The sequence below is a fragment of the Olea europaea genome, chromosome 6, assembly GCF_002742605.1.
Source record: "Olea europaea var. sylvestris chromosome 6, O_europaea_v1, whole genome shotgun sequence".
NCBI lineage: Eukaryota > Viridiplantae > Streptophyta > Magnoliopsida > Lamiales > Oleaceae > Olea > Olea europaea.
This window is the reverse complement of record NC_036242.1, coordinates 24133183-24148456: the sequence shown is the minus strand read 5'-3', so window position 1 is coordinate 24148456 and position 15274 is coordinate 24133183. Positions and strand designations below refer to the sequence as shown.

The 15274-nt window shown below is 33.9% G+C and overlaps 1 protein-coding gene and 1 long non-coding RNA gene across 3 annotated transcripts; both read left to right on the top strand.

Moving 5' to 3' along the window:
• Positions 1 to 3170: 3170 nt before the first annotated feature.
• On the top strand, positions 3171 to 6905 carry LOC111395296 (zinc finger MYM-type protein 1-like). Its single transcript, XM_023021278.1, has 8 exons — positions 3171 to 3284; positions 4401 to 4423; positions 4595 to 4746; positions 5032 to 5351; positions 5454 to 5751; positions 5860 to 6338; positions 6538 to 6662; positions 6785 to 6905. Exons 1-8 carry the CDS (start codon positions 3171 to 3173, stop codon positions 6903 to 6905), a joined length of 1632 nt encoding a protein of 543 aa, XP_022877046.1.
• A 260-nt stretch (positions 6906 to 7165) lies between these two features.
• Positions 7166 to 14522, top strand: LOC111396220. Of its 2 annotated transcripts, none has more exons than XR_002702961.1 (3): positions 7166 to 7308; positions 13481 to 13560; positions 14116 to 14522. It is a non-coding gene; the product is annotated as an uncharacterized LOC111396220 (long non-coding RNA). The 2 variants fall into 2 exon arrangements; XR_002702962.1 differs by lacking the exon at positions 7166 to 7308 and adding an exon at positions 7315 to 7863.
• Positions 14523 to 15274: the final 752 nt, after the last annotated feature.

Here is a 15274-nt window from a genome sequence, read left to right as displayed (position 1 = left end):
TAAACCAAAACCTCTTAGAAGATGTAATCTTAATCAATTCAGTCACATGACTAACTTGGTCGGTCAAAAATTTAATGAGTAGTTAGATCTTGTTTGATGCTCCTAATTAAGGACTTATGACACTTAGATCTTATGTGACCTAAAACACCGTAGTTATGGGAATGAACCTTAGTAACAATTTTAGGTTGAGAAACCTTATGCTGCATAGATACTCTAGGTCTTGGGACGACTACTCTTCTAGACTTGACAGAGGTAAAAGCAAACTTGGTGTTGGAAGATGAAGCAGCATGGGTATTAGGTGTACTCAATTGTAACATATTGTCAATCTTCTTAGAATCACTACGAACCAATTGAAGTTGAACACTATATTTCTCAAGGTCACTAGTAAGAGTCTTAAGCTTAGCTTCTAAGGACTCTTTCTCAACCATTAATTCATTCAATCTAATAGTAGACTCCTTAAGTTTCACCACAAGGCTCTCACTTTCTAACTTAAGCTTATGTAATTTCTTAAAGGCAGAGCTATTGACCTTTTTCAACAAAGTCATCAAAAGCCTCATAAATATCACCCTCATCTTCTAACTCTTCTTGTGGAGGTTCAGGTTTTTCTATGTCCTCACATGATTCACTATTAACTACATATGTGAATGCCATGTAATTCTCTCCCTTATCAAGATTTGAATTCTCACTTTGATTATTAGAGTTAGACTTGTTATCAATTAGAGTAGCATTCAAAGCCTTACCTAAGGTTTTCTTATAACTTGGGTACTCTGATTTAACATGACGAAAATCCTGGTACTCATGATACCTAATAGAATCTTCCGGGTATCTCTATCACACTCTTCTCTCTTTTTATATTTCTTTGATATACTTAAATCACCTTTAAACTTCTCAGAAAGTCTCTTACTTTTCCTAAAGAATTTCTTAAATTTTCTCGCAAGGTAGGCAAGTTTTTCATCCTTAAGGTTGTCATGATCAATGATATCACAGTCTGCTTTCCTAACAGTTTTGAGGGGCAAAAGATTTGTTCTTCTTAGACTGAGGTAGGCTATATTTATAGGTTTGGAGAGATTCCACAAGTTCTTCTATATTGATAGCATCTAGATCTTTGCTTTCTTAAATACCAATAAACCATAGATTTAAACCTCTGAGGTAGAGATATCATGACCTTTCTCACAATTTGAGCCTCAATGATTCCCTCACCTAGGTTGAAACTAAAGTTAACCATGTCATTTAATTTAGCATAAAATTCATCAAAAGATCCATCATCGATCATTATAATTTCTCTAAACCTAGTGGCCAACATCTACAATTAGAGTTTTTAACGATCTTTATTCCTTCATGTGTGGTTTCTAATATATCTTAAGCATCTTTCTTAGTCTCACACATGAATACTAGTTTAAACTCCACATGCAAAATAGATATAAAAATCACTACTAGAAAAGGAGGCTTTAGAGATGAATTTTTACCAAAGAACTCAATTTTGTTGCTATTAGTGACGAATTACCTACGACTTCCCAACAATATATATTTTGTTAAAAAAATATTATAATTATAAAGTAAATGTTTTAGCAACGGAATTACCCACGACATATAGCTGTCACTGAAATTTTGTTGTTGATCCGTTGCTAAATTGTTTAATAAAATAAAAATCTAAATTTTTCTAACAAAAATTGTAACATCCTAACATTGTTAGTAAAAAAAAAAATAAAAAGAATAAAAAAAAATGAAATCTACCTACGAATCTATCCATAGAGAATCCGTTGGTAATATTATTGAAATTAATTATATTTAAATCTAAAATATAACCTACAATTTGTTATGTTAATAAATTTATTGGAATTAAAAATAAATCAAAGAAAACAAAACAAAACAAAATACACAATTTCTCTCCTCTCCCCCAATTCATTGTCTCTTTTTCATTCTTCTCTCATTCCCTGCCCAGGCCCGGTCCTGGGCCGAGGCGAATGAGGCCTCCGCCTCAGGCCCAAGATCTTAGGGGGCCTCATTTTCGCCCCTCCCCCCTTTTTTTTTAATCCATCCGGCCCAAATGAAATGCCCAATCCAATAACTAAACCAATCCCAACCCAACAATACATAAATCCCAACCCATCAATCCATTTATCCAAATCAAATCCAATCCATTCCCTAAATTCCCAAAATAATTCATATGAAAATTCATGAACTGCCTCCGACTTTCACGACTGTGAAGCCACCGTGACTCCCCTCTCAACAGTGACACAGTCCGGGCGTCCGGTGAGTGACGGCGACGGTGAGACGGTGAGTTCACCACGAATCTTATCTTCCTTGGCCCTTCTTCTGGCATCTGCTTCTGCTGAGTGCTGGCTGTGCTGTCGACTGCCGAGTCACCTAGTTCGCTTTTCGCTGCTCGCCTTCGCAGGACCGTAGGCTGCAGGCTGCAGGTCCACCGTCCGCCGACCAAGTCCACAGAAATCCCCTTCCCTCTGTCTGGCTCTGCACTCTGCAGCTCCGCTACGGCACTACACTGGCACGCGGGCTCTGGCCGGTGCCTGGCGTTGTAACTTGTATGTAGTAATTTCTTCACATAATCACATTGTAGATTTGTAGTCTGTAGATTCGATTTTTTGCCATTTGTTTGCTGGTTGATAAATTGTTGATTTTGTTTGTTTGATCCTGAGCATTTTCTTGCTTTGATGTTTCTTTACATAATTTATAATTACATTTATAGATCTACTATCTAGTTCAAGTGTTCATTTTCAATTATAGGGTAATGATCTAGGGTTTGAGACTTTTTACATCTAAAATTGAAATTGTTATGTTGTTTTGACATTGGCTATTAATTTATCTTAACATCCTTTGGCTAAATTCTGATCAATGTATTTGTTGATTGTAATGTTAGAATGGCTGAATGGTTTAAGTAGATTGTTAGATTGTAAGGTAATGAAATTAGAAAGCCTACATGATGGCTCCATAGGCGTCTTGTTGAGGTAATTGACATGTATTAGTGATTTTTATATGGGGCTACCAGCTAAGTTGTAAACATTCATGTGTTTTTGCATATGAATGCACACGTTTATTGGTATATTATTATGTGATAGTATATGTATTTGTGTTTAAGCTCGCATAGTAGGTTCTCTAGTTATTTTCGGAAGATCAGTTTGTGCATATTTTAATTGGTCTTTTTCTTTAATATGTTGGTTGTATTTTCTGAACTTTGTGTATTCTGGCATGATGTGAAGACCACCCTTTTGAATCATTTATTGACATCTCAACATGGAAAGCGGATTGCTGTCGTTGAAAATGAGGTATGCAATGGCTATTCTTTTACTGTCAAACAACTATTTATAATATTCAGTCTTTTCTATATTGCAGTTTACAGAATTTGATGACCGATGCGTGTAAGATGGGTGTGATGCTTCAGATATGAAATATTCTTTTACTTTAAACTGTCTCATATAAGCAGATATTACATAAAACCTTAAATGTTACAAAAGACTTACCCTTTTATCTTATAATGCAGTATAAAACAAGGTTGTGTGGCACCCTGTTTATTTTCTGTCTGCCATATTTAATTCTCTTAAGCTACAGTTCAACGTTTGGCAATAAATTGAATCGATGGAGTGCTCTTTCTTGTGATGTTAGGTAACTTAGGTTGCCAATAATTAACCTTAGGGTCTTCCTAAATTCTGGCCAGTTTACTTGGAAGACCTTATTTCTTTATCCTCTGCTCGTAATCACTAATGAGTCAAGCTTTAGTTGAAGTAGCCCCACATATTTTTTCGATAGCTAAAATGTTGATTAAAGAAGTAAATTTCTTGATATATGGATCAATTATTTTGTAATAGTTTAACTAGTTATTTTGGAATAGTAGTCTATATTTTGGCATATTGTATTCGACCAGACTAAAGACTTTCTTTCGTTGAATTTATGGAAAAGATGATTATATATGTGTTGATATATGATTTTGTTCTTTAATTATTTGTGTTTGGTGATCAAATAAATATATATATTTTTTAAAAATTAAATGGACATTTACGGCATGCATGCATTTTCTACTTTTTGGTCAAAATTTTTAGCGACACAGAAATCTATAAATTAATTGTTGTAGGTAATTGTTAGCATTTATTTGAAATCAAATATGAGCTTGATGACAACATTAATTGATATAGTTATTTCCTTACACGTTTCTTTTTCCTATGCTAGAGCATCGTTGACACAATTGAAAAATTGAGATAAGCTTACCACCAGTTCAGAAAACGGGATCATTCTTAAGGGTGTAATTCCATAATTTTCGTCAAAATTTTGCTTATCAGGTAAGCAATGCCTTACCCTAAGTTGTTATTGAAGAGATTGTAAATATTTGAAGCCTTGTTGGCTTATATAATTGCAGCCTGGTCGGTTTATATGATTGCTTATTGTAGGATGAACAATTGCACATGCGCACGTAATAACTATATTGGAAACTATAAATGTGAGATAATTGAGTTATTTTGTAATTGTTTTTTAGGCTAATCATTGGACATTACTATGCCTCCTAAATACGAGTCTGGTGCTCAAAAGAGGAAAAGAAAACGAAATGAAATTGCATTAATTCAAAGTCAACATGGGATATTAGCAAGTACTTCAAAAGTGACAATGTGAATACGTTGAATGAGGATAAGGATGAAGAAGTGAGTCAACCTACCTATGTTAATGAAGTAGATGATAAGGAAGAAGAAGTGATAAAGCCCATCTCTAATGATAAAGAAGATGATAAGGAAGAAGAGGGTTGCTTTTCTCTAAATTTGGATGATCCCGGGAATTGGAAAATTATTGATCAAAGAACAAGGGATTATTTAGTTGAAAGGGGTCCAAAAAGAGTTGATGACATCTCGTTTCCAAAAGACTATACAAATAAACATTTCGATTCTTCAAAATATAAGTGATTGCTACCAAATGGGAAAGCAGTTGATAGAAGATGGCTAGTATATTCAGTGTCTATGGACAGGATCTTTTGCTTTTGTTGTAAGTTGTTTAAAACACCAATAAATGTGACAAAAGTTGGCCAACTAGGTAATGATGGGTTCAAAGATTGGCATAATTTGCATCGGTCTATTAAAAGTCATGAAGGAAATGAAGAGCATTTACGTTGCATGACTAGTTGGATTGAACTGGAAAATAGATTTCGATCAAAAACTACAATTGATAAAAGCGTTGAATTGTTGATTGATGCTGAAAGAGAACATTGGAGACATGTATTAACAAGGATAATCGCTATTGTTAAAGGACTTGCGAAAAACACATTGCCATTTCGAGGAGATGATGAGAGGCTACATGTTGAGAACAATGGCCTATTTTTACAAATGGTCGAAATGGTTAGTGAATTTGATCCAGTAATACAAGAGCACCTTCGGCGGGCTAAAGCAAAAGAAATTCAATATATGTATCTTGGCAAAAAAATTCAAAATGAGTTGATACAGTTGTTGGCTAATCAGGAGAGAAGTTCAATTGTCAAGAAAGTTAAAGATGCAAAATATTTTGCAGTTATGCTTGATTGTACTCCAGATGCAAGTCAGGAGGAGCAAATGTCTTTAATTGTACGATTTGTAGATAATTCGTCAAACTTACCTACAGTTCAAGAACATTGGCTAGAATTTTTGAAGGTAGATGACACAACAGGACTTGGACTTGCAACTGAGCTTCAAAAGGCTTTGATAAAAATTGATCTCGGTATTAATGACATTAGAGGGCAAGGGTATGACAATGGATCTAACATGAGCGGGAAGCACAAAGGTGTGTAAAGAAGAGTCCATGAAATGAATCCCCGAGCTTTCTATACTCCATGTGGCGCTCATAGTCTAAATCTAGCATTATGTGATATGGTGAACTGTTGTTCCAAAGCTGTATCCTTTTTCGGAGTGATACAACGCATCTACACATTGTTTTCCTCTTTTACCAAGCGACGGAAAATTTTCAAAGATAATGTTCAAGGGTTAACAGTGAAGTCATTGTCACAAACACGTTGGGAAAGTCATGTTGAAAGTGTGAAGCCTATAATGGAGCAAACTGCACAGATAAGAGATGCATTACTTGATTTAGCAGAAAGTAATGAAGATCCTAAAGTGAAGAGTGAAGCCGAGTCATTAGCAACACATGAACTTCAAAATTTTGAGTTTTTGTTTGGCATGATAATCTGGCACAGATTGTTGCATGCTGTTAATATTGTGAGTAAATTTCTTCAAACCAAATCCATGGATATTGATCATGCTATCGACCTCTTGCAAGGACTTGTTTCATGTCTTGAAGAATACAGAGAAATTGGATTTGCTATTGCCAAAGATGAAGTGACAAAAAAGGCAAGCGAAATGGGAATTGAAGCTGTATTTACAGAAAAACGCATAATTCGAAGAAAAACAATTTGATGAAAGCGGTAGTAATGAGGTAAAGAAATCAGCAGAAGAATTTTTTAGAGTTGAGTACTTTATTTTTATAATTGATCAAGCTCTATCTTCTCTGAGGATCCGATTTGAACAATTCAAACAATATGATGATACATTTGGATTTTTGTTTAGTTTGAAGAGGTTAAGAGGTGCAACTTTTTCAAGTTTATTGAACTCTTACTTGAATCTTGAGAAATATCTTCAACATAATGGGCGTTCGGATATCAGTGGGGAAGATTTATGTTCGGAGTTACAAGTCTTGAGGTGTTACATACCAAGTGAAGCAACAAGAGCAATTGAAGTGCTACAATATTTGAAGACATTGGATGTTTGTTTTCCAAATGCTTATATTGCTTACCAAATTTTGTTAACCATACCGGTTACAGTTGCATCTGTAGAAAGAAGTTTCTCGAAATTAAAGTTGATCAAGACCTATATCCGATCAACTATGTCGCAAGAAAGATTAAATGGGTTGGCTATGCTATCAATAGAAAAAGAAATGGTTGAGCAGCTAAATCATTTAGATTTGATTGATGTTTTTGCCTCTAAAACAGTAAGACGAATAGTATTTAACTAATTGTTTGAAATTTTTGGTTTGATGGTTTATAATATAAATCGTTTTTATAATATATTTCGTTGTTGTTTTAATGTTAGTTTTTTAAGTTAGCAATGAGTCGCATAATACACCTTTGAATTTTGTCGCTGGGGGGCCTACTTTTCATATTTCGCCTCAAGGCCCATTAGATATAGGACCGGCTCTGTCCCTGCCATAGTGATTTCAATCTTTAAACTCTTAACTGGATCTTTAACATTAGCGATTGAAGCCCGTGTTTTTCCTCCTTCTCAGTGGACATCATCCTTTAAAGATAAGAAATAGTTATCTAAGTGCGTGTATGAACAAACCTTCAAGGTAATCTGATTGATTAATTTTATCGTTTATGATATTAATTAACTGCAAATGGGTCTAATTTTGAACACATACAACCAATTCTCTCTTGAATTCTTAAGTCCAAGTTAAGGATTTAATAATAGAGATTCTTGATTGAAAAGTGTTAATTTATTTTCTGAACAGCTGTTAAATCTGTAGCATTTAGTTAATAATGCAATTAATATTGATCATTTCTTTTTAATAGGAATGGTGAACTGAAGTGGTTTGATCTTTAGTTTTAATTGAAATTGCTTGCATGTTGTCAAACTATTTGATTAATTGCCTAAGTGATTATCTTCAAACTGATTTTGATAATATGAATTGGGGAGTAAAGTTTTTTGTTCAAATATTGTCTTTGTTAGTGGCATGGAATTATTGCCTTGTTTTCAAAAGGATTTATGCCTTATGATTAGTCTTTCGAACTTTTTGAAGGACAACATTGAATTTTAGAATGGATGATAGCTACTCTATTTAAGGAATACAAATTGTTCCCAAAGTATCTTGTATGGCAGCTTCAAATCACCTCATTTCATTTTGGTAAGCTTTTATTATATATTTTGTAAAAGCTCTTATTACTACTTCGAATTAATTAATTTTTTTATTTTTTGGCTATAAAATGAGGTCTGGATTAAAAATTTACTTGTATTAAAACCTTGCCCGTGTTTTAAAAATTAAAATGCAGTGTGTCAAGTTCAACATATCCATTCAACAATGGAAATATGCATGTTCAATGTGCTTTATAATAATGGATCTGACCAGAAGTTAGTTTGCCCTTTGAACGTGAATGGCTTTTTAAAATTTTTCTCATCCTAACACTTTGCTTCAGTATACAAGTTAATTAGCAGATCATGGTCAATTCACTCGATAGACATGGCAATTGACTTGGATTTATGCATCAAAGTTTAGCCCATGAAGTCATATATATTTGAGCTAATTTTAATCAGGTTAAGTTGGTTGATGTTAAGTCATTTGATTGTACATTGGAGGAGTTTTTGTCCCTTTTTAGATGTAATTAAGTGAAAATTCATTTCCACGCTTGACGATGTTCAGAATGTCTTCCTTCCTATGCACCTGGTCATTGTGTGGAGAAGCATTGGGACATCTTCCAGGAAGTACTTGTGACATTGTGGATACTTTTTACTAGAACATTCTTTTGATGATTGTACCACTGATATGGCAGTCATAAAATTTTAAGATTGTTGTATCATAAGGGCTTTAACATTTTTTGCAGAGTAAATGTCACTGTTTGAGAGGTTAGTGCGCATATCAATGTGATTTGCATGTATTGATTTGCTGCCATTAAGATCTATTAGTTTATTTTACATGATGCAGTGAAGTCTAGCATATAAGATTCTTTGAACTTGTTTAAAAATCGTACATTCATACTCCTTCAATGGTACATATGGCATCAGACCATAGTTGGATGATGCTTCGGTCAGATGATAGATTTCTTTCAGACAAATTTATTGAAGGAGTTGAAGAGTTTATTAAATTTTCCATGTCTTAAATAGGAGTTGGAGATATAATTAAATGCCCATGTTCTATATGTAACAATAGAAGGTTTCTAAAAGGGGATGATGTGAAATTTCATATTTATAAAATTGGATTTACAAGGGGTTATACGCAATGGAGTGCACATGGAGAACCATTTACTTTCAATGGTCCAGATTTAGTTGAATCCTGAACTATATGAGCTATAACAAACTATACCCATGAAGCAATGTTGATAGATGTATTGCCAGAATTGTACAATGATTATATTAGTCCAAATGTTTGTGGACATTAGGAACAAGCCCCATGCAGCAAATTTCTTTAGACTATTACAAGAAGCTGACAAACCTGTTTGACTTGGTTGTAGCAAAAACATACCAACCTTTCTACAATGGCACAACTCTTGAATCCGAAGTTTGAATCTAACACAAAGTGTTATGATCGTATATTGTCTATCATTAAGGGAATTATGCTAGAAGGTGATCAGTTAGAAGATAAATACTATAAAACAAGGAAAATGTCATCTAGTCTTGGTCTTAATGTTGTAAAGATCCATGCTTGTGTTAAGATTGCATGTTGTACTATAGATAAATTGAGAGCATGACTCATTGCAGCATATGTTTTAGCCCACGATACAAAAAAAAGGTGTCTCGATCTGGACATAGGGTACCTCAGAAGGTATTGAGATATTTACCTCTAACTTCTAGGCTCCAATAATTGTAGATGTCGAGGACATACTGCAGAGCATATGTTATGGCATTCGAAGAATCAATTAACTAATAATGAAATGTCACACCCAGTACATAGTGAGGCATGGAAGTGATAAAACTTATCCTCAATTTTCCCTTGAACCACGTTGTGTACATCTTGGTTTATGCACGAAAGGGTTCAACCCCTTTGACATGTCTAATGTGTAGTACTCATGCTGGCCAGTAATCATTGCTGTGTATAATCTCCCGCCATGGATATGCATGCAACAAGAAAACTTATTTTTGAGTATGGTAATTTCGGGACCAAAGAGCCTAAGGAAAAATCTAGATGTTTATTTGCGACCTCTCATTGATGAACTAAAAATGCTTTGGAATGCAAGTATTGAAACTTATGACATGCATACGAAGAAGAATTTTCAATTGAATGTTGTATTGCTATGGACTTATAGTGATTTTCCAAGATGTGGCATGTTGTCTGGATGGAGTACGCACGGTTTAAAATCTTGTCCATATTGTATGGGCTAGACTAAATTGTTCGGACTTTAAAATGGAGAGAAAACGTATTTTTTCAATTGTCACTGCCAATTCTTGCCACCTGACCATCCATTTAGAAAACAAAAAAACAAGTTTTACAAAGGTAGAGTTGAGAAGGACATAGCACGACGAAGGCTAACTGGTGAAGAATTGTGAAGTATAGTGGAGAACCTCCCACGCGGTGAAAGTGGTAAAGCTAATAAGAGGCAAGAAACTGAAGGTTTTTATCGTAACCATAATTAGGTGAAGAAGAGCATTTTCTAGGAGCTGCTTATTGGGATATAAATCTCATAAGACACAATTTAGATGTAATGCACATTGAAAAGAATATTTTCGACAACATATTCAACACAATTATGACATAAAAGGAAAAACCAAAGACAACTTCAAGACTAGAAAGGATTTGGAACTTTATTGCAACCGTCCGAAGCTTCATGTATATGAAGATGAAGAGGGAAATTGTTCATACCAAAGGCCTCTTATAGCTTAACTGTTGGACAAAAAATGAGAAGTGTGCAATTGGATTAGAAATCTAAAAATGCCCGATGGTTATGCATCTAACATTTCACGTTGTGTTAAGGGTGATTGTGAATTCTATGGAATGAGGAGCCATGATTGTCATATTTTTACACAAAGAATGCTATAGATTGCATTTAAAGACTTGTTACTGAACCCAATTTGGGAAGCTTTAACTGAACTTAGCCACTTCTTAGGGATATATACTCTACCATGTTGAGGGTGAAAGATATGGAGCAATTGGAACAAATATTGTTGTGATATTATGCAAGTTAACCGATTAGTCGTAGGTTCGAATTCTACTTGGGGATATTTGATTCATTATGAATTAACGAATTCAGAATAAAGGGGCTCACTGGACCTCTGACATAAATAGACGTGTCACAAGTTCCATATAGATTACTTCTCAATACAATTACTTTTAAATTCGTTAAAATTTCTTGGACCGATTCTTGAATACTCGCTATGGTAGAATATTCATGTGGGATGTTCTCAACCCGTAATCGCAACAACCCAATTGCAAAAGCGGAGCTTTACCAATTGAGCTGGAAGATATATTCTCTTTTTTTTTTTCCAAAAAAAAATCTTGGAGATTGTGTAATGCTTACTCTGAAACTCTTCATTTATCCTAAAAAGATATTTTCATCGGGATTTTCTAATTCAATGGAACATTTACCTATTCATCTAGCATTTGAAGCAAAGGTTGGAGGTCCTGTTTAGTATCATTGGATGTATCCTATTGAAAGGTATCATATTCTTTAAAATTTAAATTACCTTTTGAAATCAGAATGATATTGAATATTAATTTCATGTATCGCAGGTTCCTACACCATTTAAAAAAGAAGGTGAAAAATTAGCCTCATGTTGAGGCATCTATTGTAGAGACATATCTAGTAGAAGAAACGTATACTTTTTGCTCTTTGTATTTTGATCAACATGTTGAAACAAGGTTGAATCGTGTGTCGAGAAATGATTATGGAGGTTTTGTCAATCTTAAAGGATGACAATCGATTTTTACTCACCTTGGACGATCCTTTGGCATTCAATGTCATAATGTCAGATTAATAACAACTGAGGAATTCAGAGCAGCTTCAATATATGTGCTCTTGAATTGTGAAGAAGTAACCCCTTTTGTAGCATAAGTTGTTATAATTACATTTGAAATATATGTGTCGAATTAAATAGTTAGTTAGCTGTATTTTAGTTTTTCACTTTCTTGTAGGAGTTTGATAAACACATGAGAACATCGTATTCCCAAATTTTCTAATGCACAATTTGATGGTTTACATGATGAACATTTTTCAGGCTGGTTGAAGGAATATATAAGTAATTATGCAAATATTGTCTCCACTGCCTACAAAGTATTTCATAAAATGAGTTCTAATGCACAATATTTCTTCTGTTCAGGTTTTGGATGATCATAATGCAGTTGATAATTGTATTAAGGCTTTGGCTATGGGTCCCTCTCATACAGTTAAATGTTATAACGGATAATTTGTCAATGGGTTTTAGTTCTATACTTTAGACTATGGTTCCAACAAAGCAACAATGAATAGTGGTGTGTGCGTACTGGGAAGTTGTCATAATGATTATGAGCGCGACTACTATGGTAGGTTAATTGAAATATTGGAACTGGATTATTTAGGGGATATTGGAAACAAGGTTATTTTATTTAAGTGTGATTAATTTAACACCCATGGTGGGGTTAGAGTCCATTGAAGATTCAATCTTGTCGAGCTTAATCATAAGAAGAAACTACAGAGAAATGATGTATTTATACTTGCTTAGAAAGCTCAACAAGTATATTACACATGTTTTCTTACAAAGGCTAGAGATAGAGTTGATTGGTGGGTAGTTGCGAAAATAAATCAAGAGATGTTCCCAATATACAAGGAATCATATTGGAGAATGAAGAGTGTAATATGTGGGTGGAACTTGTGTAACATTCCGAAATTTTTTTAAGAAAATAAATAAATTATTATATTATTTTGAAAGTGAGGGATTAAGGTCAAATAAATATTAATATATTATATATTTGGGGTCAAATAATTGGATTTTGATAAAGTAATGATATGTATATCAATATTAGACTCATTTCGAAGGTCGTAATTAATTAGAAGTCTATGACTCGAGAAAAGTTATTTTGGATAAGAACGTATTAAGTTATACCCAATTGAAAGAAAACAAGATAAATATAATTTTATATAGTTTTAACACATTTTGAATTTGATTGATTGGCTACCACATTTTTATTGGATAGGAATGGTAGTTCTTTTAGATGAAATAAAATAATGATAAAGTACAATTTTTTTATGATACGTGCCACATTGGATTTGACTTTATCAAATCAAAGTTTTGGTTTATCTACTACTCTAGCCTACACCTATAAATACTAGGCAATGATTTCATATTTTACCACACCAAAAAAATATTCACACGTGAAAGAGAGAGAAGAAAGAAAGAGAGAGAGAGAGAGAGAGAGAAAGAGGAAAGAGTGTGTGAAAACAGAAATTTGTCATACATCAACTATCACCGTCGATCAATAAATCATTCACAGAGTAGAGGAAGGAATTTTGGAACGTGCATTCAAATATTTTTCGTGTACATTTCGATAACAAGGTAAGATACATTTATGTGCAAAGTGTTTACGTTTCCTTATGCTCTTATATGCGATTAAATATACATGGAATGCTAGTGGACCTTCGGGTTCTAGAGAAAGAGATATGAAATTTCTACATGAAAATTAAGAGGACCTAAGATGGGTGTGTCGCTTGGTCACCGATATACTCCATAAGAGAAGAGTGGTATGAAGTGTATTATTTATTTGTTATATACCTGTGTATGGAAATTTGCACGTATCTTACTGGGTATTTTTAATACTCACTCTTACATTAATTTTTCAGATTAGTTCGGGTCAATTGGAACAGTGGAGAATTGGTGATGCGGACTGCCAAGTGGATAAAGAATAGAGAAAAAGAAATAAGTTTGTCATTTTAAATTTAGCAATTTGTTTATTTTAATTTAGAACGCATTATTTAAATTACTTAGGAGTTTATGTTTATGGTTAGATACGCTTTCAATAATTTTAATTTAAACGTTACAATTATTTGTTTATTGAAGAATTTTATATAGTTCCGCATTTTTTTTAATTAAAGAAAAATGAGTTTTCGTAACGTTCCCGTGTTTATGCTTAATGAAAAAAATTGGGGCGTTACAACTTGTATTCCAAGAGGATCAACCATCGTCTACCCATCAACCTGTTCGAATAACATCAGAGTTCAATTGCCAAAATTTAGCTTGTGACGATGTTGAGGCTGAATAAGTAGTCTGGGCTGACTCTAGGATGTCCAATATAGAAGTAGAAGAAAGTCCTGATATAGAAAAAAATGTAGAACCAGATTACGTTGATAGTGGTGATGGTTTTACAACAAGTGCAAGTGAAAGAGAAAATTGTATTCTTATTATTCTTTTCATTTTTAGTTCATTTGTTAGTTAACTATTTATGTCATTGTTTGTATTATTCATGGACTTAATGCAGGATAACATTTGATCAGTATATGGGAACGAAAATGGTGGCCAAACTGGAGAAGGATTACATGAAGAGCTGTGATGTTTCAAGTAACTAAATTTGAGCAGTTCGGTGATTTTGAGAAATGATGATTCGGGAATCCAAATATGGCGATCTGTACTACAGCCAAACCCATGTCAAATACCAGTAGAAATCTCCTAATTAAACCTGCTAGTACTCATTATCTACGTGTTTAAATTGGACCCCTTGTATCTGTTCAATAATAATGAATTTCTGTGCTGAGTACTGCCTTGAATTCATGCTGGACACAATTTGTTTGTTGGCCCTTGTATCTCGGTGGACGATGTTGTATTCTATTTGAGACCTCTACTGCTTTGGACATTTTAATGTTATTTCTTTAGTTGGTTTGTTAATAATTTGAGTTGTGGCTTCCAAAGTCTAGCAAAGTTTATTATTGCCATGGCACTTAAAACACATTTGGTTGTGTAGAGTAAGTAGAGGTAGTGAATTGTGATCAGAAGTTATATCGGTTGGAGCTGGACTTGCTATGATTAAACATGTTTTCTTAATTATCCAATTGAATAGAAACATTCAGGTTTCTTAAAATACATTGTTTTAAAAAAAATTTGTTCGAACTTCTGAGCTGAATTCTATGGATTATGGTTCACTGCCACTAATTTGATGTACGAAGTTTTACTGGAAATATTAAATTCTCCAACTTAGCCTGTATGATATAATTTAGCAGAGCTCGGGTTACAGCCACTTTTGCTACTCATCCTTGTGTGTCTTTTTTGATGTTGAACTCTCAAAGTCGAGTCATCTTAGCCTTGCTTCATCTCTGTCCTTCTTTGCTTAAAACATAGGTGACAGAATTGTGTTTGTATCCCGTCTCTTCTCCAATAGTCCCACTCCTCCTTTCGACATCCTAGACATCTCATAAATATGGATATGTATTTTGAGAGTACAGATAAACTTGGGGAGCTCTCGTTGGGGAGTTGCTAGCTGGTGGAAAAATTAGCTTGCTTGGCCGAGCTCTTCTAGCTATTTTTCATCCAACTTTTCACCTACTATTGTACTTCTTCTCAAGTAGTGTCGGGCCATTGATTTCAACATATGCTTCTCATAACTTTCTGCCTCTTGTTCAACACTTTATTTACCAACATTGTCT

Excerpts from the sequence above, each read along its gene's own strand:
- LOC111395296 (XM_023021278.1), top strand. The coding sequence starts at position 3,171 with ATGTTGGTTGTATTTTCTGAACTTTGTGTATTCTGGCATGATGTGAAG. Across the intron at positions 3,285-4,400 it reads TTGCTGTCGTTGAAAATGAG|GATGAACAATTGCACATGCG; the intron begins GTATGCAATGGC and ends TGCTTATTGTAG. Across the intron at positions 5,752-5,859 it reads CATGAGCGGGAAGCACAAAG|CTGTATCCTTTTTCGGAGTG; the intron begins GTGTGTAAAGAA and ends GTTGTTCCAAAG.